Genomic DNA, 27,326 nt, shown 5'->3' with positions numbered 1-27,326 from the left:
ATATAATTCATCGAAAATAAATATTTGATTTGGTTTAATCTCACCAAAACGTTTGTTTGTGCCTTTGAAATTTTATTTATAACATTTGTATCCAACTTTTGTGTCTAATATAGGGTTATTCAGAAACATGGTCGAGAGAAAAAAATACACTCAGCTACCACATAGGCTACTCTTATATTTGTAGTAGGTTTATTGCTGTGTGATGACAATCCATACGATGAATTTATCCATATAATGATCTGTATGCTCTATGAATGGTCGATTGAAGTAATATATCATGAAATCAGCCTGCATAACATTTGTAAACATGGCAAATTCATTCCTCTTATTATGATCAAAACATGGCTCTACTTCTAGACGTAGCGATGGATGTACCATTTCTATAATGCGAATGTTGTAAACTCACCAAATCCCAACAATATATTGAATATAGTATTCATTATTGCGTAAGAAGATACCTTAAAATATATAATGTTAGAAAATATAATTTATGCATTAAAATAATATACATGATATTATCAACTGTTTGTTGATCTATATCAACTAAGAAGTAATCACATCATTAATCAGCCACAGCACATGTCCCTACTGCACAAAGAGAAAACATGGCTTCCTTATCAGTAAAACTAGTCGTCCGTGTTATGTGTCACATTTAACGTTCATCAACAAAGTTGTAGAGATAGTCGTCTGCGAATCTCAGCATCTGTCTGACACTCAGCAATGCCGGTATGTCGACACCCTGGTCCAACTCCATCTCTCTCTCGTAATTCTTGACTGGCAGGACGTGAGCCCGTGGTAATCCCAGGAGCTGTGACACCTCATCAACAAGATCCTGAACTGCCTGGCTGTAGAAGACCTGAGACAGGTCCTGTTCCACTTCCTGACACACACGGTCCACTTTGGTGAGCAGAACCACTTGGGGGATACCTGTTGTAAAACAGAAAAATTATCTTGATTAATGTTGTTTATAATTAAGTATATTCCCAATGTGACAACTGATTTTTATTCTGTCTCCTTTCTCTCATTTTGCTATCCACCACTTTTGTTCATGCTCTGAAAGCACCTCATTTCCCCCCCAAAATATTTTACACATCCAACTCCACAGTCGTAATCCATTGAACATCGACACGTGCATTTCTTTTGTGATCATCACTGAAGTCAATCTACATCATCGTCTACTGTCAGCTTAATATGGCCACTTCCGAGAGAGGGTTTGATGGTGGTTCCAGGCAATTTAAACACACTCTACAAACTCTTAACAAACTCCCCTATTGACAGCCAGTGTTGAACGTGTCATGGGGAAGCGAAGGTCAAGTGTAGTTGGCGGTGTCCGGCAGAAAAGGAAGACAATGTTTACGATCACCCAGAAGCATTGTTTTCCGAGGTTGTCTTTTACGTTCACTGCCCTGTCTACTTTAAATGTTTCTATCAGATGACCAATGCCAGTAGCGTTTTCAGTATATATAATATAATACATGCAACTATATTCTTAATTTCTCTCACTTCAAACACCCTTATATTTGAGTTCCGAGTCCAATGTCAGTTCATTGTCCTAAATCGATTATTTTATTACTTGTCACAGAACAGAAGTATAGAGGTGTAGGGTAGAGTCTCTTATAGTATATATATGTTTGTCTAGCCCGTTTTTGCGACTTTCTGTTTCTGTTTCCAATTCACAATTTTCAATGCAAAACCTATATGAAAAGTTTTTGAAACATGTTTTCTTAGATACAAGCATTTAAGCATTGTAAACATATGTAATTATACGCATAATATGAGAGACAAAACACAGGCCCAGTATGTCCGCTTTTAGAGACTAATAAAGTTTTGTCGCTAAACCACGTTCAACATACAGTGATGATTTAATGCAAACTCCAGTTTGACTATACTGCAGGTCTGTCTGAGCTATGTGAAACACGTTCTACTGATCACTTGCAACATTTGTTATGAAGAATGAGAGAACAAACACACTACCACCGTACACATATCTTTACTGTCGACTATAAGGAAAGGGTATTTCACATGCACTAATACAAGAAATATCATACAGTGGTTTGATATGCTAGTCATGGAACACGACAAGGTCGACAAGCAAAAGTGATAAACAACTTCAAATAATAATAATAATAATAAAAGAAAAGAAAGAAAGAAAAAATGGAAGCACATACCATTCTTTAGTTGGATTTAAAGGACTGGCTTCAGTATCAGTGTCCAGTGCTCACCACTTTAAGCTTAAATACTAACAAATAACATTAAAGTCGCTGACGCTAATTTCTGGGATATGTACATTTTGTTTTGCACAAAATGCTATTGGGGCCATTATAACAAGCATCATGTGTATCAAAAGTAAACGTTTCATCAAGAAGTGTATTAGTAATGTGTAATGTAACGGTAAAAAAGCACCAGGTCTACCAAAAAAAAAAATTCCATTAAAAAATGTATTAGCAATGTGTAATGTAACGGTAAAAAAGCTTTAATGACCAACAGTATTTTACCCTGCATAGTAACTAGGATCAGCGCCTTTAAACTAAAGTACCTCTCTGGTTTGCCTTTTGCTGTGTCGCCTTAATGTTTGTCAGAATCTTTTCAGGAAAAACATCCACTGAGCATCCATCCATGACAAATGCAATGACATGGATTTTATCCTGTAAAGTTGGATTTTTCTTGTAGCCTGTTATTTCTGGGCTGACTGGCATTGATGGATTGAACTGTAGAAAGAACAAAGGATTATTTACCAATCATAAAAAACCCCAAATATACTTAAAACGTGTGTAACTAGAACTTAACCATTGTTCAAAAGACCAAACAACATATTGTCATTACATAAATATGGTAAAAACATACTTGCCACCAAAAAAATACATGTACTTAAAATAAAAACAAAAATACTGTTGGTAAACGCTTCAGTGTTGAACGTAAATAAATATAAATATATAACCGAATGCTCAGCAGAACAAATAATATTTTGTCATTAAATAAATATGGTAAACAAAACCCCATCTTGCTACCAGTATAATACATATAACATTAATAAACGCTTCATGGTTGAACGTAAATAAATATATTCATATAAAAACAAATAACAGTGATTATAGCGAAAATGACATTTTGGACTGGAGTCTGTGGCACAATAATCTATGTTTAGGTTCATACTAATATCCACAATGGAAGAAAATGTTTTATTTAACGACGCATTCAACACATTTTATTTACAGTTATATGGCGTCGGACATATGGTTAAGGACCACACAGATATTTGGAGAGCAAACCCGCTGTCGCCACTTACTCTTTTCGATTAACAGCAAAGGATCTTTTATATGCACCATCCCACAGACAGGGTTGTACACACCACGGCCTTTGATATGCCAGTCGTGATGAACTGGCTGGAACAATAAATCGCCCAATGAGCCCAACGACAGGGATCGATCCCAGACCGACCGCGCATCAAACGAACGCTTTACCACTGGACTACGTTCTCTCTCCCCCCCATCCACAACGGAATTCACTTGATTAACATTCTGTTTTCTGCAATGGCAAATCAATGAATGAGGTAGTAGATTGAGTCCGACTGAACCGATTCATCATCTTGTTTCTACAAGAGATATATGTTCTTGTTGAAGGTTATATTTGTTCCCACAAAATATTATTTTGCTATTACATGACAACATAGTTACCTTACAATATGTCTTTTACGGCGCATGGGTGATGATGGTCATTTGCATTAAAAACCACTTCTACAATTCTCGACCAGTTCGCACAAAAGGTTCACACCATAAATTCCTACATGTGTAGGAAATAGCAAATTGTTCATGAAATGGTGTTATCGATCCCAGTTGACAAGAAACTACTTCCGGTTGTTGAAGATTTTGGCCATAATCAGTCGCAAAACGTAAAAATACGCCCCGAGTTTTAGTTTGAGGTTCGACGCCCATGTTTATTACTATGCACTAACCTGATAGCGGTCCGGAAGGTGACCATCAAGTATGGCCAACATATCTGCTGATTCAATTCCCTGCTCTTCCTCGAGACCTCGCGTGTCACACAGTCGAAACTTGAGTGGAAAACCAGTTTCCTGAGAGCGAATCTTGTACACTCGATACTTGAAATTAGAAGATGTTACAAATAAGAAACAAAGCTTAAACACCAGTGCAAAACTGTTAATGATAATGATTTCGCTCACACTCATTGGAGAGAACAATGTGTGAGATATTTGGTATCACACTCGTGGAGAGATCATTTTAAAAACAACCATTTGATTAGGCTGCTCCACGGTAATACGACGGACACTAAATCCACGTCATAAATGGACCACCATTGCACATGCCAGTGCGGGATATCCCACCTTCTTCCTACATCCTCTTTCTGCCAAACTCTTCAACAGCTTGCTCTGAAAGTGCACATACAAACCCTAAGTCAAGTCAAGTAATGTACCATTCTCTATTGGACGGAGGTTTGAGCCCTATTGTTCAATGAAAGTCGATCTTAAAAAGTCTTTAATCACTTAAGTTTTGCATTTACCATACCCAATAGCCGATGTATTTTTCGTGCTGGGGTATTCTATTCTTAAAAAAGTCTTTAAAAATCTGCAGCTCGCCGCGGAAAGACGTGTGTTTCGCCTGTGGCAAAGCACGTGCTTTCGAGTGCTCAACTTGGTCCTCCAATTTGTCGTTTTTGTCAACGAAAGTGACTTTTCTACTGAACCCGGCCTGAGATGTATGCGGCCACTGGGACTGATTGAACGCTAAGACGCTTCTCGTTTTAACAGCCTACACCACAAGGGGAGATTGTTTTTCATCCATGTCATTTTTCTGGGTGATTTTAAATGACTTGTACAGTGACTCGTATGACACCACGGTTGTTCACATTTGGCTTGTTCAGTGACTCGTATGACACCACGGTTGTTCACGTTTAGTCGCTACATGTCCCAGCCTGTCCATGCATCACTTTAACAAGAAGTAGGAAGTGGGGTCGGCCCCTACAACTATTTTCTAGGCTTTACTCTGTTTTACATTATTACGATCCCGTACCCGCCGGAGCGAGGCCCGTCCACACCACTATATCAACCATAACGACTGGGCTGATTTTCTCTTGTTTACACGGATCCGGCTTCTCAAAATCTATATTTCTGCACTGCACTACACTACCGAGTCATGGATTTTCTTGACGGATTGCAACCCAAATCGTCACCATAACAACCTTAAAGGTAGTACTAAACCAAATAATTTCCGGCTGGGTCATGGTTCGAGGTGCACCGAACTTTTGATAGAGAGAAGTTAACACCACAAGTCCTGTGATTTGTGATAAATATCAGTGTGTTGGTTGTAAAAAAATTAGTTTCATTTGGACAAAAAATGTATGCAAATTTAATTCATCTAGTACCACTGTGTCAAATAGTCGTGTGCTTGAATCATGTATGTGGCACCTGTGGAATGTTTGTGTGTAGAACTAGGGTAGTCATAGACGCTACCCGTTATCTCTGAAATGAGCAGCTTAACTCCCATTTTTTTCTGATTCACTTTAAGGGTGAGGGGTTGTAGTTTTTTTTTATATCCGTGGCATTTATGTCGATTGATACGCTACAGGTAGGGGTTTAGCCACATATGTTTTTTTGTCGTCTATGGGATTTGATTTGGTAGTATACACCCTTAACAATTACTAGCATTTACTGATTCATCATTAACAAATAACGTAAACACTTATTTTATTAATTTTAAACAAAGAAAATAATTGAAACAATCTATTTTGTTTTCTAAGCATTGCCGAAAGTAGTGACATGATATCATATGTACTAATTGAGATTTTTATAACAAAAGAGTATTTAAAGTTTGGATTTATAATGAACTAACGTTTGCTCAACATATATCACATATGCAAGCGGCCTTAGACTTACCAGTACATCAGGCGTTCATCATGAGAATCCATTCAAACGAAACTAGTCGAAGTAGTATAAATACTGATGATAACAAACGAAACTAGTCGAAGTAGTATAAATACTGATGATACCAAACGAAAACATTCGATTACACACATAAATGTCAGCCTTGTCATTATTAATATTTATAATAGTCCTACTTGCGATTGTGATTTTAACGATTTTTTTTTATTGTATCCAGTGGCGTAGCGTGGGTTGCCACCTCCCGGGGCAAGGCAAGTATTGCGCCCCCTAACAAGTCGACCGTTAGCACTCCCCGAGTCCCTTCCACCAGTCCTTAATTTTGCGCTCGGGGCAACCGCCCCGGTGGCCCCGCCCACGCTACGCTACTGATTGTATCATATAGTTATAAGGAATTATTTGATTACACCCAGCCATTTGGTACATGGCTGTGATTTACCCGATAAGTCTGTTTTATCATACTGAAAGAGCATAACAGTAAAATGAATAAAATGGAATAAAATAAAAATAACAGAAATGAGATATGTCACCACAGTAGTGAGACTGTGCTCGGCGCTGCCACTGCAAGCCTGACTCGTCACGTGACCACGGAATATGGAGTTGATGGTGTTGAAGTAACTCGACTTGCCGGCTCCTACAGCTCCTATCAGCAGGATGTTCACGTAGTCGATGCTCACAGCATCCACAGGGGAATACTTCTCTACCTCAGACATCAGAGTCTAAGCAGAAAACAAAATACACACTCGGTTAGTTGACAAGTATTGATGATTTACAGAACAACCTTTATTACTGTCTTATTATTACCGTTAAAAGAGCTGTCCTGTATTTGCTGTCATTATTTAGATATTTCTCATTAAAAGAGCCTTTTCAGCGTCTAACATTACATATTAAATACATTTCATTGTTTATGACACCAGTGTCTGGATATTCAACGTGTTTCTGATCATCCTAATGTTTGTTGTCGTTCAAACTTCATTTTATTTTCTATATATTATTATTGGAAGATAAAATCTAGCTTGTCCTACTATACACATTAGGACGACAACAAACAAATTGATATTCCAAACTTGGAAATGTGTTTAATATATCATAATATATCCTAGGTTTTAACATATCATAATATATCCTAGGTTTTAATATATCATAATATATCCTAGGTTTTAATGTATCATAATATATCCTAGGTTTTAATGTATCATAATATATCCTAGGTTTTAATGTATCATAATATATCCTAGGTTTTAATGTATCATAATATATCCTAGGTTTTAATGTTTGAAAAGACTCTGTTAACGTTTGTTTTGTTTAACGGCACCACTAAAGCACATTGATGTATTAACCATCGGCTATTGGATGCCAAACATATAGTCTTAGAAAGGAAACCCGCTACATTGTTCCATTAGTAGCAAGGGGTATTTTATATGCACCATCCCACAGACAGGATAGCACATACCACGGCCTTTGATATACCAGTTATGGTGCACTGGCTGGAATGAGAAATAGCCCAATGGGTTAGTCACACACATATTGCAATAGCAGCAAACGTAAAACACTATCTTTGTAAATTAAAATGAAGACTAATTCATTGTGGTTCATAAAGTAAATTATCTTAACTAGTTTTCCAATGTATTCGCTGCGTTTTAGTTTTGCTCGCTCCAGTGAAACTTACCAACGTTAGATGCCGAAGAATGCCGATCGGTTGAAGTTCTGAGAATAGTTAAAAGCATTTTACCATCATTGTATTTAGAGTTCAGAAGCCTCACCTTTACTCCGAGCTCAGGAACTACACGCCACGGCTTCCCCAACGTCTCTTCTAAAACAACAAGAAATGATTGTTTAAAGAAACCCGAGTGCCTTTTGTTGTTAACCAAGGGCTATTAGACGAATTACCAACGTTAGGGTCTAAACAAATAATGATATAATACTATACCGACAAAATATTGCATATTGTGCAAAATATTAAATCAGTATTTGAAATATAAAAAGTTAAAGTTTGTTTTGTTTAACGACACCACTAGAGCACACTGATTTATTAATCATCGGTTATTGAATGTCAAACATTGTAATTTTTAGTCTTAGAGAGAAAACCCGCTATATTTTTTCATTAGTCACAAGAGATCTTTTGTACCATCCCACAGACAGAATAGCACATACCACGGCCTTTGATATACCAGTCATGATGCACTAGCTGGAACGAGAAATAGCCCAATGGGCCCACTGACATATTTAAAATACATATGCATATATATATATATATATATATATATATATATATATATATATATATATATTGTGAGAACCCAGTATATTCATAAGTAATACTGTTGTGAATTACGTTTTTTTTCATAATTGTAAACTGGCGCTCACATAACTCCGGTATGAGACCATTACCAACCGCCAACTTACGAAGTCTTTTATGTCCATTTTATTACGTTTGGGCGAATGTCGATCCTTTAAATGATGTAATTATTACTTGTGTACATTCCAAATTCATATTCCAATGATGTCATGACGTGGCACGAAGTTTCTTGCCACTTCTGAGTGTTTAACAAATCATGTTTATATGTTCACGCATTTGCAAATGGCGGTAATGGCCGAGTTGACCGTGATAATTATATTTGGCAATAATAATTAATTAGAGATTTATTATTTAGATATAGGTTAATAGCCTGCAATCATAAACTGAGAGCCCAGAAGTGCTATGGTATTTACTGTGAAAAGTTAGCATTGAGATAAAGTGTCTTGGACATAAGTGATATTATTCTGAGATAAGAATATGTAGTCTATTGAGTTAGAATGCTGAAATAGAAGTTCAAGTGTAGCTTAATATTACGGAAGTGAAAAGTGAGGTAGTTCACACTGTGTATATGAGAATATAGAATAGAAGTAGTGAAGAGTGAGAAGTATTGAACTAGAAGTTAAAGTGTAGTTTAAAATATTGCTGAAGTAGTGAAAAGAGAGGTAGTTCATTATTGAGTTTATAGTGTTTAAATAGTAGTTGAGGGTGATGTAGTGCCACCCTGTATAGTTATTATAGTACTGAAGTGACAGAGAGTGATGTAGTGCCACTCCGAGTAGAGAAATATAGTACTGAAGTAGTAGGAAGTAGTGAGAGAGAGAGAGAGTATTAGAGATAGTGTAGTGAACTGTAGTATGGACGATAAAGCAATATATTAAACTAGCACATCTGAAGTTAGAGTATACGTAAATAGAAATTTAGTTATAATGGAAATAGTTGTGTAGTTGCATAATGTAGTTTAATGATAATATAGGTAACCTGTATATTACTTACCTTAATGAATACATATAGCTGAGTCAGTGTTAGTTTTTAGTAACATTTAATGACATATTGGTCAATGTGTATGACTTGAAAGTGCTTGTTGATCTGATTGATATACAAATAAGATAGTGAAGTGCAAGAAGCATTTTATTGAGACTGTTGGAAAACTATTTACGCTTGTTGTTACATAATAAATGATTGAACTTTACAAATTTGTTGTGTCATCTTTGCCTTGTATAGTTATTTGGGAGTTTATTACCAGCCATTCACAAAACATTCAGACGCTCGGTTGTCACAATATATATCAATATATATATATATATATATATATATATATATATATATATATATATATATATATATTATTATACAGTAGGGCCTTTATTGTCACACTTTGCGTAAAAGACATCGACAGCACATCCTTCCCTCGTGGCTTTAAACAACAGCTCAAACTGTTTGCCTGATCCACCACCTATCCATTTAGAAAGCTATTTTTTACCTCCTGTTTCCAAAAGCTCAGCCATCCTTTAGTGCAGTGTTTGTAGATGACCAGTAGCTGTAGAAGAAAATAACATCTTTAACATTTTACAGTTTACTTAATATGTTTGTCCTGCTCTTTAACATCTTACAGTTTACTTAATATGCTTGTCCTGTTCATTAACACTTTACAGTTTACTTAATATGCTTGTCCTGTTCTTTAACACTTTACAGTTTACTTAATATGCTTGTCCTGTTCATTAACATCTTACAGTTTACTTAATATGGTTGTCCTGTTCTTTAACATCTTACAGTTTATTTAATATGGTTGTCCTGTTCTTTATCATCTTACCGTTTACTTAATATGCTTGTCCTGTTCTTTAACATCTTACAGTTTACTTAATATGCTTGTCCTGTTCTTTAACACTTTACAGTTTACTTAATATGCTTGTCCTGTTCATTGACATCTTACAGTTTACTTAATATGCTTGTCCTGTTCTTTAACATCTTACAGTTTACTTAATATGCTTGTCCTGTTCTTTAACACTTTACAGTTTACTTAATATGCTTGTCCTGTTCATTAACATCTTACAGTTTACTTAATATGCTTGTCCTGTTCATTAACATCTTACAGTTTACTTAATATGCTTGTCCTGTTCTTTAACATCTTACCGTTTACTTAATATGCTTGTCCTGTTCATTAACATCTTACAGTTTACTTAATATGTTTGTCCTGTTCTTTAACATCTTACAGTTTACTTAATATGCTTTTCCTGTTCTTTAACATCTTACCGTTTACTTAATATGCTTGTCCTGTTCTTTAACATCTTACCGTTTATTTAATATGCTTGTCCTACTCTTTAACATCTTAGTTTACTTAATATGTTTGTCCTGCTCTTTAACACTTTACAGTTTACTTAATATGCTTGTCCTGTTCATTAACATCTTATAGTTTACTTAATATGCTTGTCCTGTTCTTTAACATCTTACCGTTTACTTAATATGCTTGTCCTGCTCTTTAACATCTTACCGTTTACTTAATATGCTTGTCCTTCTCTTTAACATCTTAGTTTACTTAAAATGTTTGTCATGCTCTTTAACATCGTACTGTTTACTTAATATGTTTGTCCTGCTCTTTAACATCTTAGTTTACTTAATATGTTTGTCCTGCTCTCTAACATCTTACAGTTTACTTAATATGCTTATCCTGTTCTTTAACACTTAACAGTTTACTTAATATGGTTGACCTGTTGATTAACATCTTACCGTTTACTTAATATGCTTGTCCTGTTCTTTAACATCTTACCGTTTATTTAATATGCTTGTCCTACTCTTTAACATCTTAGTTTACTTAATATGTTTGTCCTGCTCTTTAACACTTTACAGTTTACTTAATATGGTTGTCCTGTTCATTAACATCTTACAGCTTACTTAATATGCTTGTCCTGTTCTTTAACACTTTACAGTTTACTTAATATGCTTGTCCTCTTCATTAACATCTTACAGTTTACTTAATATGCTTGTCCTGCTCTTTAACACTTTACAGTTTACTTAATATGCTTGTCCTGTTCTTTAACATCTTACAGTTTACTTAATATGCTTATCCTGTTCTTTAACATCTTATTATATATATATTGTGAGAAACCCAGTATATTCATAAGTCATAATTGTAAACTGGCGCTCACATAACTCCGGTATGAGACCATTACCAACCGCCAACTTACGAAAGTCTTTTATGTCCATTTTATTACGTTTGGGCGAATGTCGATCCTTTTAAATGATGTAATTATTACTTGTGTACATTCCAAATTCATATTCCAATGATGTCATGACGTGGCACGAAGTTTCTTGCCACTTCTGAGTGTTTAACAAATCATGTTTATATGTTCACGCATTTGCAAATGGCGGTAATGGCCGAGTTGACCGTGATAATTATATTTGGCTATTTAGATATAGGTTAATAGCCTGCAATCATAAACTGAGAGCCCAGAAGTGCTATGGTATTTACTGTGAAAAGTTAGCATTGAGATAAAGTGTCTTGGACATAAGTGATATTATTCTGAGATAAGAATATGTAGTCTATTGAGTTAGAATGCTGAAATAGAAGTTCAAGTGTAGCTTAATATTACGGAAGTGAAAAGTGAGGTAGTTCACACTGTGTATATGAGAATATAGAATAGAAGTAGTGAAGAGTGAGAAGTATTGAACTAGAAGTTAAAGTGTAGTTTAAAATATTGCTGAAGTAGTGAAAAGTGAAGTAGTTCATTATTGAGTTTATAGTGTTTAAATAGTAGTTGAGGGTGATGTAGTGCCACCCTGTATAGTTATTATAGTATTGAAGTGACAGAGAGTGATGTAGTGCCACTCCGAGTAGAGAAATATAGTACTGAAGTAGTAGGAAGTAGTGAGAGAGAGAGAGTATTAGAGATAGTGTAGTGAACTGTAGTATGGACGATAAAGCAATATATTAAACTAGCACATCTGAAGTTAGAGTATACGTAAATAGAAATTTAGTTATAATGGAAATAGTTGTGTAGTTGCATAATGTAGTTTAATGATAATATAGGTAACCTGTATATTACTTACCTTAATGAATACATATAGCTGAGTCAGTGTTAGTTTTTAGTAACATTTAATGACATATTGGTCAATGTGTATGACTTGAAAGTGCTTGTTGATCTGATTGATATACAAATAAGATAGTGAAGTGCAAGAAGCATTTTATTGAGACTGTTGGAAAACTATTTACGCTTGTTGTTACATAATAAATGATTGAACTTTACAAATTTGTTGTGTCATCTTTGCCTTGTATAGTTATTTGGGAGTTTATTACCAGCCATTCACAAAACATTCAGACGCTCGGTCGTCACAATATATATCAATATATATATATATATATATATATATATAATATATATCAATATATATATCAATATATATATATACATATAATATATATATATATATATTATATATATATATATATATATATATATTTTATACAGTAGGGCCTTTATTGTCACACTTTGCGTAAAAGACATCGACACACATCCTTCCCTCGTGGCTTTAAATCAACAGCTCAAACTGTTTGCCTGATCCACCACCTAATATTTGTCCTGAAAGCTTTTTTTTACCTCCTGTTTCCAAAAGCTCAGCCAGCCTTTAGTGCACTGTTTGTAGATGACCAGTAGCTGTAGAACAGAAAATAACATCTTTAACATTTTACAGTTTACTTAATATGTTTGTCCTGCTCTTTAACATCTTACAGTTTACTTAATATGCTTGTCCTGTTCATTAACACTTTACAGTTTACTTAATAAGCTTGTCCTGTTCTTTAACATCTTACAGTTTACTTAATATGCTTGTCCTGTTCATTAACATCTTACAGTTTACTTAATATGGTTGTCCTGTTCTTTAACATCTTGCAGTTTACTTAATATGGTTGTCCTGTCCTGCTTTATCATCTTACCGTTTACTTAATATACTTGTCCTGTTCTTTAACATCTTTACAGTTTACTTAATATGCTTGTCCTGTTCTTTAACACTTTACAGTTTACTTAATATGCTTGTCCTGTTCATTAACATCTTACAGTTTACTTAATATGCTTGTCCTGTTCTTTAACATCTTACAGTTTACTTAATATGCTTGTCCTGTTCTTTAACACTTTACAGTTTACTTAATATGCTTGTCCTGTTCATTAACATCTTACAGTTTACTTAATATGCTTGTCCTGTTCTTTAACATCTTACAGTTTACTTAATATGCTTGTCCTGTTCTTTAACATCTTACCGTTTACTTAATATGCTTGTCCTGTTCATTAACATCTTACAGTTTACTTAATATGCTTGTCCTGTTCTTTAACATCTTACAGTTTACTTAATATGCTTTTCCTGTTCTTTAACATCTTACCGTTTACTTAATATGCTTGTCCTGTTCTTTAACATCTTACCGTTTATTTAATATGCTTGTCCTACTCTTTAACATCTTAGTTTACTTAATATGTTTGTCCTGCTCTTTAACACTTTACAGTTTACTTAATATGCACGTCCTGTTCATTAACATCTTACAGTTTACTTAATATGCTTGTCCTGTTCTTTAACATCTTACAGTTTACTTAATATGCTTGTCCTTTTCTTTAACATCTTACCATTTACTTAATATGCTTGTCCTGTTCTTTAACATCTTACCGTTTACTTAATTTGCTTGTCCTGGTCTTGCGCCCTGAGAATCTCACCCTTTTGTTTTACTCCAGAAAATAGCATACACATCTCAGGGTTTAATTTGTATAGTGTTTCATTTGTTTATAAAAAGTAGTGCCCCCCCCCCCCCTCCCCCTCCATTTTGATCAGGGTACGGCCCTGTATTTATACACCGACACCTTGCAGTGCATTTCAGACTACGGCTATTTGGTGTCTAACATAGTTAATATAGTTATTTCAACATCTGGTCGATTGAGGGAAAGAGAGGAAACCCGCTACCACCATATAGACTGCTCGTAACGGTAAAGTGGCAAAGGGTCTTTTACATACACATGCTTCAGACAGAATACCTTTACTGCACCTCAAGTCCATGGGGCGGGCCGTAGCCCAGTGGTAAAGAGCTGGTCTGATGCGCCGTCAGTCTAGGATAGATGCCCGTCGGTGAGCACGTTGGGCTATATCTCATTCCAGCCAATAACCATGCATATAGACATGCTGAAGTCCTGTAAAGCTGCCTACCAGTCCCTGCGGAACAGTACATACCACGGCCTTTGATGTCGAAAATGATCGATGTAGGTCTAAAGGTATTTTATATCAAACATAGGATTGTTGTATCAGAGCGGGACTCTTTAACTACCGTTTGGCAGACAGAGATTGCGTAATATTGATATATATTGTTCTTTAACATCTTACAGTTTACTTAATATGTTTGGGGAGGTGGGGGGGGGGGGGGGGAGGGCATGAGGGCCATGGCGCCCAAATCAAACATTTAAAAAAAAGCTGTATTAAATTTTATAAAATCATCACACTACATACATAGTGTGGGTTGGCCAATATGGGTTGCTTCGTCATTCGTATTCTATTTAATTAAAAAGTACCACCATCCCCCAACAGCCAACAACACCCCACCCCTAAACAACATTATATATAATTCAATGATTCTCTACTTTTTATATATTAGTTACAATTAAAATAATGCTAAGAAACCTGTTGTAATTCTGCTTCTGGTCATACAATAACGTAAGTTTTCTATATATAGATTGTAAATATTTCCGCATTGATTTGCTATTCGTTTAACATTACACCATTTAATAGATTTTGTGGTCACTTCCGTACAAATTACAATTAAGTTTGAAAACAATAAAATGCTGTGACATAATGCCACGAAACAAAATATCTTACCTGTACAATACGTTTTAAAATTGCCTACAGTTGACCAGTGACTTACTGTCATAAATGTAACTGGAATTCCCTAAACCTGTATCACATGATCGGTAATTGATAGTATGACGCTGTTACATTCTCTGGTGGAAGCTTGCCAAAAATTAGCCACACGATTTATCCAATAGCCGATGATTAAAAAATCTATGTGTTCTAGTGGTGTTAAACAAAACAAACTTTAACAGTAATTGATATTATGGCGCTCATTGTCGGGTCGGGTCTGTGTTATATACAGAACGTGTGGCGTGGATTGCTTCATCCGAGTTATATTTTCCCCGTCTTTCTCTTCCCATTTTCTGCCTATCTTCTGTCTGTCTGTCTGTCTCTGTCTCTCTCTCTCTCTCTCTCTCTCTCTCTCTCTCTCTCTCTCTCTCTCTCTCTCTCTCTCTCTACTCTCTCTCTCTCTCAGGGCGGGACGTAGCCCACTAGTAAAACGCTCGCTTGATGCGCGGTCGGTCTGGGATCGATCCCCGTCGGTAAGCCCATTGGGATATTAAAGGCCGTGGTATGTGATATCCTGTCTGTGGGATGGTACATATAAAAACTCCCTTGCTGCTAATCGAAAAGAGTAGTGGCGACAGCGGGTTTCCTCTCTATATATCTGTGTGGTATTTAACCATATGTCTGACGCCATATAACCGTAAATAAAATGTGTTGAGTGCGTCGTTAAATAAAACATTTCCTTCCTTCCCCCCCCTCTCTCTCTCTCTCTCTCTCTCTCTCTCTCTCTCTCTCTCTCTCTCTCTGTCTCTCTCTCTGTGTTTCTGTCTCTGTCTCTCTGTCTCAGTCTTCTCTCTCTGTCTTTGTATTCTCTCGCTCTCTTGGTAAGTGCATTAAATTTTCGACTCAACGCACGCACGTATACGTATAATTATCATTCAATTGGAATACTAGTATATCAGATTGCAAATGTATAAAATATGCATGCAATATAGTACAGCTCACAAATGTTGAAGACGAAAATGGGTTACTAACGTAATCAGATTACGGGACTTTAATTATACATTTACACCAGGAAAACTTGGGGTCTTTCGGTATGATGTTGTTAATGATATTCTACAAAAAAATGTATTTCCGGATTAATCCCTAATTTTGACCTAATATTCCTGGACTATAAAATGTTCCTAAAATACAAGAGAAATGGAATCATAATGACTACACCCCAGACAGGGCCGGATTTAGACCTTGGGTGGGGGTGGGGGGGGGGCACTTCAGATTCGGATGGGGGGGGGGGGGGGCCTCAACATAGAAATTAAATTACATGCCAAAAAAAAAAAAACTAACAAACATTTTCAATTATTACATTTTTTTTTTTATAAAGAAAGTGCTTAGTCTGGGGGTCCCCTCTGGCAAGGGGCCCGGGGCAATTGCCCCCTTATAAATGTGGCACTGACCCCAGACTCCTCAAAAGAATCAGCGTCCCGACTGACCATTCTTACCATCCATCATGACCACTTCGAAGTATAGTCACTATGTAGTAGACATCTTCATTCAAGGCATTGAAAAAGAAAGAAAGAAAAAAGACGTCATGTGAGAAAGAAATAGTTTAATTTGATACAGAGATCCAAACAATTTCTCATGTACATCACTAACAAAGTAAAACGGCAATACTAAAGTATTCCGTTAAATGATACATTTTAGAATCTAAAATGTGATAGACGTGACAAAAACTTGCAATAACTCTTGCTAAGGTGTAATTGTGTTTGGTTATAACATACCAACTTTTTATATTAGTTACAGAACAAACAGCTCATAATGAATCGACTGTCAAGGGCTGCTCCACAAAATATCCTTCATTGATTAGTTTCTTTGTGTTATGCATCTGCGTTTGGTTTATTTGATGGTATTTTTAAAGGCCTGGGTCCGTGCTTATAAAACATTTAGAGTCCAGACTCAATCTCTAATGACGCCACACGCATACAATTTGTATGGCGTTGTCATGACATTAGTGTCTTGGACTCTATTAGAGTATCGAGTCTAATACTCTAAAAGTTTTATAAGTACCAGATGTCTATTTAACACAACATCGTACGTTTACGTCTGCGACAAGCAGTTATACCAGGCATACCTTTACACGTGTTTGGCATCTATTTCACGAAGGTATTTACATCATTACAGAAGATGGAGTATTTTGAGGACAAAAGAAAATGAAATATGTGCACTTTTAACTATATTTGTTGTACTATAATAGTAATAAAATTTGTGGTTTAGTCATAGATTTACGTTTAAGTACAAAACTAGGCTTACGATGTTTTGTGAAATTGGGTCCTGGCCAGGTGTTCATAAATGAATAGAAATTCATTATACGCAATTTCAATGGAAAACACAGGTTACTGATGGTAATACATATTATACAGTTAAGCGTCGATATCTCTATGTTGTAGGGACCGAACCACCAATTCGAGATATCTATGGTTCGAGACAAGCATACTAGTTGTTTCTGAACATTTTGCCATAGGACCATTTCCCAATCTCCAGATACCCCGAGACGACGAGATAACGGATATCGATATAACGACGTTTGACTGTAATTTTATTTTCGGAATTCTGATAAAACAACACTTCCCCCACCCAACTTCCCTCCATGTGATCGTCTGTGGTACAACCCTTGTAGAGTACATTGATTTTAAACCAATAAAAACTAAATTTGTTACCACACAGACATGAACAAAATGAACAAGGACAACAGACAAGGAAATCCGTAACTAACATCGTTTTTCTCACAAACACATAGACATTTATTGTAGTATACTTATATTTTATACATTTGACGTGATTATTATTATTATTGTTGTTGTTGTTGTTGTTGTTATTATTGTTGATGTTGGTATAAGGTATATTGTTTACTATGACAATACATGTTATATATTATTAGTATCACCTTTGTATATAGTATGTCATGTATGTGATAGCTTGACACTATGTTTTTTTTGTGTGTTTTTTTAAATATGTTTTGAATATTTATTTATTTATTTATTTATTTATACCTTTCATAGACTGATGGAAAATATGTTTGTTTTTCTGGTTGCAGTTACTGAAATGAATCCAAATGGTATAAAAATAGAGGGGAATTTGAACTGAATCCGCCAAAGAACTACTTTCCTACATCCCTAGTTTCAAAAGCGTAAATACTGTTTTCAAAGCCATTATAACGTGACATGCCATATATATTTTTTCTAGTCACTGTAATAAATATCCCTGAGACAAATATATAATGTGGATGTGATTATAATAATCAACAGATTTGTTTTTGGATAAAACTCACCGATAATACACAGTTTACAATATAATTTAATATTCAAATGTTTGCTAATGGTGCACCTTGCAGTAGACACGTGTTGCATTGTCATTTTCAAAATGAACTGTGATAACGACTATCGGCTGTGAAATAGTAAAGGAAAGGAATGTTTGCACATTTTAAGCTACGGCTATTTAGTGTCTAAAGTATTTATTTTGACACATGGGAGAGAGAGAGAGAGAGAGAGAGAGAGAGAGAGAGAGAGAGAGAGAGAGAGAGAGAGAGAGAGAGAGAGAGAGAGAGAGAGAGAGAGCCTAGCTGGCGATATAGCAGCAAATGATATTGTTATAATATGCACTTTCCCACAGACAGAACCATACTTTTTTTAAATATTTGAATATGCATGTATACTGGTCACTAATGTTTCCACGATTTTGTTTATATATTTTCTTACGATGATTTGACATATCAGTGTGATGCGATCATGATATGCAGTCATACATTTGATGACTTTGTGATTGGTGTCTTTAATGTGATTAAAATGATGTATTTATTCTTCTTCACACAAACGCAGAACATGGAAACAATGATGTTTTGTTTTGTCCGTATGTCCTCTACAAACTGCTTTATTCTTCAACTTAAATTTTTTTTTTTTTTTACTTCTATCCACTTTCTTATTTCTCGTACACAGAAACTAATATAGAGTTTAGTAACAATTTACTATACTTTTGACACCCACCTTTTATTTTTATATTATTCTGTTTTTTAAAGGGACACTAAAGCATATTGTTTACTATTAGAGCCGTTTTTGATAACTGAAATAATACTTTACTTAGATTTTATGGTTTAGATTATTAAGTTTCGTACATTCGAAGTGTTTTTGGTCATCCTGGGTTTTTTTAATATCATAAAATGCATTTCTCATATTTTTAAAAATGCACGTCTGAGAAGTAACAGTCGAGTTTTAGTCTATTTTTAAAGTGTATTTCACATTTCAAAGTCACAGACTCGTGTTTCATTCAATTGTAACTTTATCCAGACGTCTTACAGGTTTGTAGATTAAACACACTTAGTGTTAATTTTCACGGGTTGAAACTAGGGTCTGTCCCTTTAACTCCGGTATTCTACCGTGAATTGTTATGCGATATATTTTTTAATGAATCTGTGTTGTAGTATATTAAAACCTTATTTTAGTATCAACAGCAAGCCTGTAGTTGACATCAACGAATTGTTAGTTTAATGACATATCCTATAAAACGTTTTAATTCGAACTTCTTATATGTCGAAGGTAATGGTTGAGAGCGGGATCCAGCTCAGTGGGTTGAGCGTTCGTCTGAGGTTATTTTAATGTAGGATTTAACCATCTCGGTCGACCCATTCTCTCATTGGGTTCCCCCCGTCACAACCCGTGTCCTACGACTGGTATATCAAAGGTCGTGGCATGTGCTGTCCTGTTTGGGAAAGTGCACAAAAAGATCCCTTGCTGCTAAATTAAATATAAAGATGTAGAGTGTTTCCTTTAGAATAGAATAGAATAAAATATAATTATAGAATAGATATTTAACGACACCCCTACACGAAAAATACATCGGCTGTTGGGTGTCAAACTATGGTCGTGTTTTCTTTAACACTAATGTCAGAATTACCAAATGTTTGACATCTAATTGCCGATGATTAATAAAGAAGTCTACTCTAGTGGTGTCCTTAAATAAAACAAACTGTAACTTTAAGGTAATGGTTATAGTGAGGTATAGACTATAATATACAAGAAGAAACCCGATATCACCACACAGACTACTATTTATGAGCAGCAACAAATGGTCTTTCATATTTACTTTCCCAAAGTCACGGCAACACATACCACAGCGTTTGATATACTAGTAATAAAAAACACTGGTTAGAATGGCAAAAACATAATGGATCTAACATTCAGAGAACCGCTTTGTTGAGAGATCGAGATACAATTGTTTTAACAGCTTGTCAATACACAGAAACTATTCATCACTGTCAGTTTATAGAATATAGTCTTTTTAAGATTAGTTTCAAAATGTGCTTTGAGTACGTATAAGAAGTATTTAAAAAAAATCTTATTTATGTTTTTCTTATACTGTATCTTTACACCACCATAAAGACTTTGCCAAATAACCAGAACAACCAAAAACAATGTCCGTTGACATAAGTTAACATGAGAAAATATATCATTTATAAGCATTTATATACAGAGAAGAAACCCACAAACAATGTGACCAATCAGTGTGAGCCGACTGGCTGAGGACGTTTCGGTTAAATTTAATGGAATAAATGTAAATAATATTATTTATATTTCCAGGCTGCAGAATTACTGACAAGCACAATAACAATATACAATAAACATCTTATTACACAATACAAACATAACAATGTAAAGTTCTAATATACGTGTACTACGGTTAAGTATATACACAAAATGTACATAACTATGGGCATATGAAATATATACACCTCTAGTAACAACACATGGAAATAGATTATCAGTCAGAATTTTATATTTTACTCGTAAGTTATTGTGCAAGAAAGTATTTAAATATATAAAATGTGAATATTTAATTTATGAATTATGATAATCTAAGTTTATAATGTAAAATATGAAATATAATGAACGTGAGGAGAGATGGCCCGCAGCATGATTTCATGTTACACCATCGCTAGCCAATAAAACTAGTTAAAATACACATGTGACGTCACTGTATTGTCTCAAAGCTCCATTATTTGTCAGTAATGGAGCGATGATTCCATAATTCTCCATTACTAAGAGTAATATAATATAAAATATATATATATATATATATAATATATATATATATATATATATATATATATATAGATAGATAGATACACAAAACGTCATTATTTATTGGTGTATTTTAAGTAGGGGAAAATCCTCATAAATTTCCATTCCTGAAAAATAATGGGACGAGGCCCGACAGGGCCGAGTCTCTATTATTTTTCAGGAATGGAGAGTTACTCGGACATTCCCCTTATATTTATATTTTACTATCCGCATGCTAGTACATAGCACATGATGTGTAAATAATACTAATAATGTTAAAATTGAAAAACTTCAAGCTTGTAGATAACCTTTGTAAATAACCTTTACAGTATTTGTTACGGCTAAATCTGTCCTATAAAAAACACTGAAAATTAGAGTTAAGGCGGCGCTACACGGTATGAGTGCCTCGTACGATAATAGCCACGAGAATAACCTATTGCAAAGCTGCTAATGAAATCGTAATGTCTGTCTTGTTAGTCGATTATTATCGTGGCTATTTTCGTAATGTCTCAGTAGACGTGTCGTCAGGCTGTGATTTGTGAAACCGGCCGAATAGTTCCCGGTGCAACAAAATATCGCTCCTGCGATCTTATGCCTTAGCACTATTGCTCAATGTTTTTCAATTTATATATCAAAGAGAAATACATTAATTTTATTTTTATTTTTAATAACCGTATAAAAGTGTCTTGTCAGTCTTTCCGTCTTTTAAATACTTTTTTTTTTTTTTGTGGCTTGCGATGGAATAACAGGAACAAATGTTTTGATAAATGAATAAATGTTGTTTGATATTTTTGTACTGAAATGGAATGTCAGTCAATAATTACATCGGTGACGTAATATGAAAAAAATTGACAAAAGCATATACATATACATTAAAAAGCGCCACGCTAGCATCATAACACGTTATGCACATGGCAAGAAAGAGTTTAATTAATAGTATATTCTGAAAATTTATTAAATACTGTAGGAAAATATTTTTTCTTTGAATATTACAGCCTTAACATAGGAGTAAATAGCTCATTACATTAGTATAGCGATATACCTAATACTACTCAACATATGCATTACACACAGTGAGCACTAAAAACAATTAATACTCTAAACATTAGATTAGACATTATGTACATTTACTACAATACACAAGCTGGTCCGTCGGGTAGAATTTTGAACGGGGGTCGAAGAATCATCAGTATAAATCAAGGGAGGGTCCAGGATTTTGTAAAGGCAAAGTTATAAAAAGAGTATATTTAAGCCGAGCTTTCTCAAAGAAAAACAAAATTTAAAAAGTAAATATTCTCAGAGATACTTTTTCATGTCAATTTAGTGCTGTTTTGCTACTGTTCTCTTTGGAACATTTTGTGTGATAAAAATGTTTGAAGTTAAAAAGGGCGAGAGGGGGCGTTTGGATCCGACAATGTAAATAATGTGGGATATTCGACTCTTTTTGGACAAATCTAAAATTCACTGACGAAGTCTAAACCTGTGTCCATGATGACCATGCTTTAATCTTCAGCTAATTTAAACACGTACAATAAAATTAGGCCTAGATTTCATAAGATTATGTCTGAATATGGTAATATCAGTCACAAGTAGCAATTGAGGTTTTAGTTACAAGCTCCGAATCTAATTCCGAAACACTTAACTTCTGCTTCGCATACAGAATACATCTTAAACCTTATGGGCAATCTAAAACTGGATTAACCAATATTGATCGTAATTAAGCGAGAAGCTAGTTGTAAATGATGTTTCATTTAATGGTATAAGAACTATAACAAGTAAAACAATTTCACTCTACTTAATAACTTTTACCGGCCTCGGTGGCGTCGTGGCAGGCCATCGGTCTACAGGCTGGTAGGTACTGGGTTCGGATCCCAGTCGAGGCATGGGATTTTTAATCCAGATACCGACTCCAAACCCTGAGTGAGTGCTCCGCAAGGCTCAATGGGTAGGTGTAAACCACTTGCACCGACCAGTGATCCATAACTGGTTCAACAAAGGTCATGGTTTGTGCTATCCTGCCTGTGGGAAACGCAAATAAAAGATCCCTTGCTGTCTGTCGTAAAAAGAGTAGCCTATGTGGCGACAGCGGGTTTCCTCTAAAAACAGTGTCATAATGACCATATGTTTGACGTCCAATAGCCAATGATAAGATAAAAAATCAATGTGCTCGAATGGCGTCGTTAAATAAATAAAACAAACTTTTTTAATAACTTTTTCACTGCATGTGCAGTAACACCCCTCTACCCCCGTTCACTATTTTTAATCCCGACGGATCCGCTTAGAACAATCTAAAATCTGACGGAGAAGCCCACAAAAACAATCACTTGCGTCTGGTCTCAAAACCTTCCACGTTACACTAGGGCGGTTCCAAAAATTAAAACAAATTACACGGGTCTGAAGGGGTCATAAGAGGCACCGAAATTAGTGTAATTATTAAAACTCCTGGGCCCATATTTTCGAAGCTATCTTAGCCTACGAAATCGTGAAATCATCGTAAGCTATGACGTCACTATGGCGTGCGCTGTAGTGACGTCACAACCTACGACGGTTTTACGATTTCGTAGCGCTAAGATGGCTTCGAAAATAGGGCCCCTGCATGGTTCTGTGGAATTTCTATTATTTAACTTTATACAAATGCCATTATGCAATTTCTGGAACCGTTTTTACCTATACAGAATACCTAACGACATCAATATATGGTTAATTTTGAGGGTATTATTTAATAGGAAACCATTTTACAAGTTTTAAACTTTACTAAATATACTCTGTTATGTTGTATACATCATGCAAACAGTATAAAAATCACAACATTGACGCCCCTATTAGACGACATAATGTTAAGCGAACTCAATCATACAGTTTCTAAATGATGACAAAACCTTGACATTCTAGTTTAAAAACATGACCTGAATAATGAAACACGTGCTAATCGTGACAAGGGTGTCACTCTTAATACAACACACGAACTCAAAACGAATGTCTTGGAAAGCTTGTAAAGCTTAACGCAATTAAGAACTTGAACTATATTTGCCTACTACAACCCATTAGCTGTATGGGCTATAGAAAGTGTGACCAAATAATACACACAGTCTCTAAACGGAACGATGCGTACTGAACAGAGTCCATAAAAAAGAAAGAAAGAAAGAAAGAAAGCACAAACAAGAAAATAAATGAGAGAAAAATAGCGAGCAAAGGCCCCTAAAACTAATTATTCTCACTGCCTCTGAATACATGAACTTATTTTTTTTTAATAAGCCCAAAACAACAAACCACCAATTTTAAAACAACCATTTGTAATAAGAAACCACTGTACCCTCTTTCCGTTCGCGTTTTTGCAATTAACGTTATATTTTTCAAGCAAAAGTAAAAGTTTGTTTTGTTCAACGACACCACTAGAGCACATTGATTTATTAATCATCGGCTATTGGTAATTTTGACATATAGTCTACATTTTCCATTAGTAGCAAGGGATATTTTATATGCACCATCCCACTGACAGGATAACACATATATATATATATATACCAGTCGTGATGCACTGGCTGGAACGAGAATTAGCTCAACAGGCCCACCGATGGGGATCGATCCCAGACCGACCACGCATCAAGTGGACGCCTTACCACTGGGCTTCGTCCCGCTCTTTTTCAAGCAATGAAGTAGGAGGAAAGGATAGGTCATACCTAGTCCCACCCCCAAAAAATAAAAAATAAAGCAAGAAGTGTCCACTATGGCCTTGAATACACTGCAGCCACTTGTAGTCAATCGCTCTTTATACTCAACCTATGTGAAGCAGCTAACCGTCTTACGAAGCCACTGTTTGATATTCTAATAGTAATAACATTAGAGAGTTCCTCTATCCAGTGAGTTACGATGGCAATTAATTAAGAAAATGGCCACGGCAGAAATATGCTGTGTAAAACTAACAACGACAGTTTTTCTGTTAATGTGTAGAAGTAGGAGTTTAATTTGTCAGCATTACAAAAAATAAAAAAAATAAAAAAATAACCAAGAAGAGTGACAAAAAAGATGAAGAACATTCCAAACCAAAATTTATGCCGCAGAAAAACCGAAAACACCGCGGCAATCTACACCGCGTTTCCGACTGCCGTTGCGAATTTTCAGGGTTGAGTGACTAATGAAACTATGACTGACATGACGACACGATACTGATGACCAAGACTAATGAACATGACGGACGTATTGCTAGTGGAATACTGAAACAATCTGACGTAATTCTCCATCGTATGTACATGAAATGGTAACTATCCCGTTATGAATATGAATGATGGCGTGCTTAGTGCATTGAAGAACGGTTAATAACAGCTGGTTCCATTCCATAACAAGTGTGTTGATAAGACTTAGAATTTTCCTTCTGTAAACAAAAGTAGTTTATTTTAATTCTTTGGTCATGTCATAATATACCCGTTGATAGCAATACTTTATTAAAGAACAAGAAATCTAAAAATAAACAGGATTGATGTAGTTTTCTGTGAAATATTTTAAAGATTTTAATGATCATCAAATGGGAGCTTTGATACAGTAATGGAATAATAATAATCTACATGCAATTACATAGATTGGGATTTTGAACATACACAAACTATTTGTTGTACAGAGTAGGAAATAATATATATATATATATATATATATATATATATATATATATAAATCATTATTGTGGGTTTTTTTTAATCGGAATCAAAAGTTCAAAGGTTAGGTGAAATGGAGGACAAGAATACAAAATGAATGAGAATATTGCACAGACGTGCTCAAATTCTAAGGTGAAATTTAATGTGGGCCACCCCTAAACTGTACTGATATTAAAAAGTAAATCCACCAACACTCAGTTTTGAAGGTTAGGGGAACCAGAAGTTGTCTGCCATTATTTCACAAGTTCAGTATTTTCTTTAGTGCTCTAAAGAAAAATATTTCTCAGAACACATCTGATGAGTCTAAACCTGAACCATACAGAACAATATGTGGCATTAGCCCCATAATTCGACGCCATAACATCTGTTAAGAACCATCAGTGTTCGCTGCCATCAGCAATACTTGGCTAGGCGGACGCTAACGGGAATTAACGAATGTTATCGGATGTTAGCGAACATTAACGAGCGTTAATTTGTCTACTATTTTTGGTTTATAATGCTTAAAAGTGTATGGGTATAGATCATTTTTGGCGTGATTCTAAAAAAAATCCAGTTCAATCACGTCTGTCGTGAGCACAACATCTGGCTTCACCAGAGAGTTCTATCTATGACAAGAATGGTAAAAAAGACAATTTATTATATCCATGACACATTATTCATTATATCAAATAGTGTTTTGGTATGCGAATCGCAGTTTGGTGAACCAGTAGAGTAAAAGGGTGGCAAAAATAAATGTTTCAGAATTTTAGCATGACGTTTAATGTAAGATATTAACTTCATCAGTGGTGAGTACGAGTTATGTTTCTTGTGATTTGTGATCATGACTTATTTCCCTTGCGTCAGTTGCAGTATCTCACGCAGTATAGGGAACACCGCTGGTCCAGCGAATTGTAGAGATAGTCGTCTGCGAACCGCAGCATCTGCCTCAAACCGAGCAGCGCAGGGACATCGACGTTCTGGTCCAAATCCATCTCTTTCTCATAGTTCTTAACCGGAAGTACGTGCGCACGTGGCAGCCCGACGAGCTGCGCCACCTGGTCGACCAGTTCGCCGACCGTGGGACTGTGAAACACCTGCGACAAGTTGTTCTCCACCAGCTGGCAAACCTTGTCCACTTTCGTCAGCAGAACCACTTGAGGGATGCCTGAATGGAGATTTGAAGAAAAAATAAGATTTTAATGTAAATCATAAAACGTTTTAGAATATACAGTAGGGCCCACAGGCCTCTGGAAATTGAAAACATGCGTAAACTATTTATGGGGGAGTTAAAAACTAATTGAGGGAAACCGTTTTTACATCCACTGTCATGACCATGCAAATGCTATACATTTAATGCACTAAGGGATTTACAAAAAAATTGCAAAACTAGGCTTGCGCAAGTGACAAGCGAACGAAACAATTAGCACTATTTTCCGAGGTCTTCATACATACATTTGATATTTCAATAGATTATTTTAATGCTAATTGTAGACGTAAATTTGATGAAGCCAAAGGACGGGAAAATTCTAAATTTAGAGAATAAAGTAAAGAAATAATTTTGATATAAAGATTACAAAGGA

General features: G+C 35.3%; 3 protein-coding genes across 5 annotated transcripts in view; all 3 read right to left on the bottom strand.

The window, feature by feature from the left end:
* LOC121371325 (interferon-induced protein 44-like) overlaps positions 1-27,326 on the bottom strand; it is a 219,557-nt gene that overhangs the window by 32,535 nt on the left and 159,696 nt on the right. The window lies entirely within an intron of this gene.
* Positions 470-15,113, bottom strand: LOC121371326 (interferon-induced protein 44-like). Of its 2 annotated transcripts, none has more exons than XM_041497134.1 (7): positions 15,033-15,113; positions 9,673-9,729; positions 7,657-7,706; positions 6,424-6,612; positions 3,953-4,099; positions 2,537-2,708; positions 470-927 (listed from the first exon to the last, which is right to left on the bottom strand). In XM_041497134.1, exons 2-7 carry the CDS (start codon positions 9,695-9,697, stop codon positions 653-655), a joined length of 858 nt encoding a protein of 285 aa, XP_041353068.1. In that variant the 5' UTR covers positions 9,698-9,729; positions 15,033-15,113; the 3' UTR covers positions 470-652. The 2 variants fall into 2 exon arrangements, with proteins under 2 accessions (XP_041353068.1, XP_041353069.1); XM_041497135.1 differs by lacking the exon at positions 9,673-9,729 and adding an exon at positions 12,785-12,841 and having other exon boundaries at positions 15,033-15,102.
* Positions 25,739-27,326, bottom strand: part of LOC121370049 (interferon-induced protein 44-like) — a 31,548-nt gene continuing 29,960 nt past the window's right edge. The window contains exon 6 of the mRNA XM_041495147.1: positions 25,739-26,911. Coding sequence (XP_041351081.1) covers positions 26,607-26,911 — 305 coding nt within the window. The 3' untranslated portion in view covers positions 25,739-26,606. The remainder of the gene's footprint in view (positions 26,912-27,326) is intronic.

This window comes from Gigantopelta aegis, chromosome 4, assembly GCF_016097555.1.
Source record: "Gigantopelta aegis isolate Gae_Host chromosome 4, Gae_host_genome, whole genome shotgun sequence".
Classification (NCBI taxonomy): domain Eukaryota; kingdom Metazoa; phylum Mollusca; class Gastropoda; order Neomphalida; family Peltospiridae; genus Gigantopelta; species Gigantopelta aegis.
The sequence above is the reverse complement of the archived record's forward strand: the minus strand, read 5'-3'. Positions and strand labels throughout refer to the sequence as shown.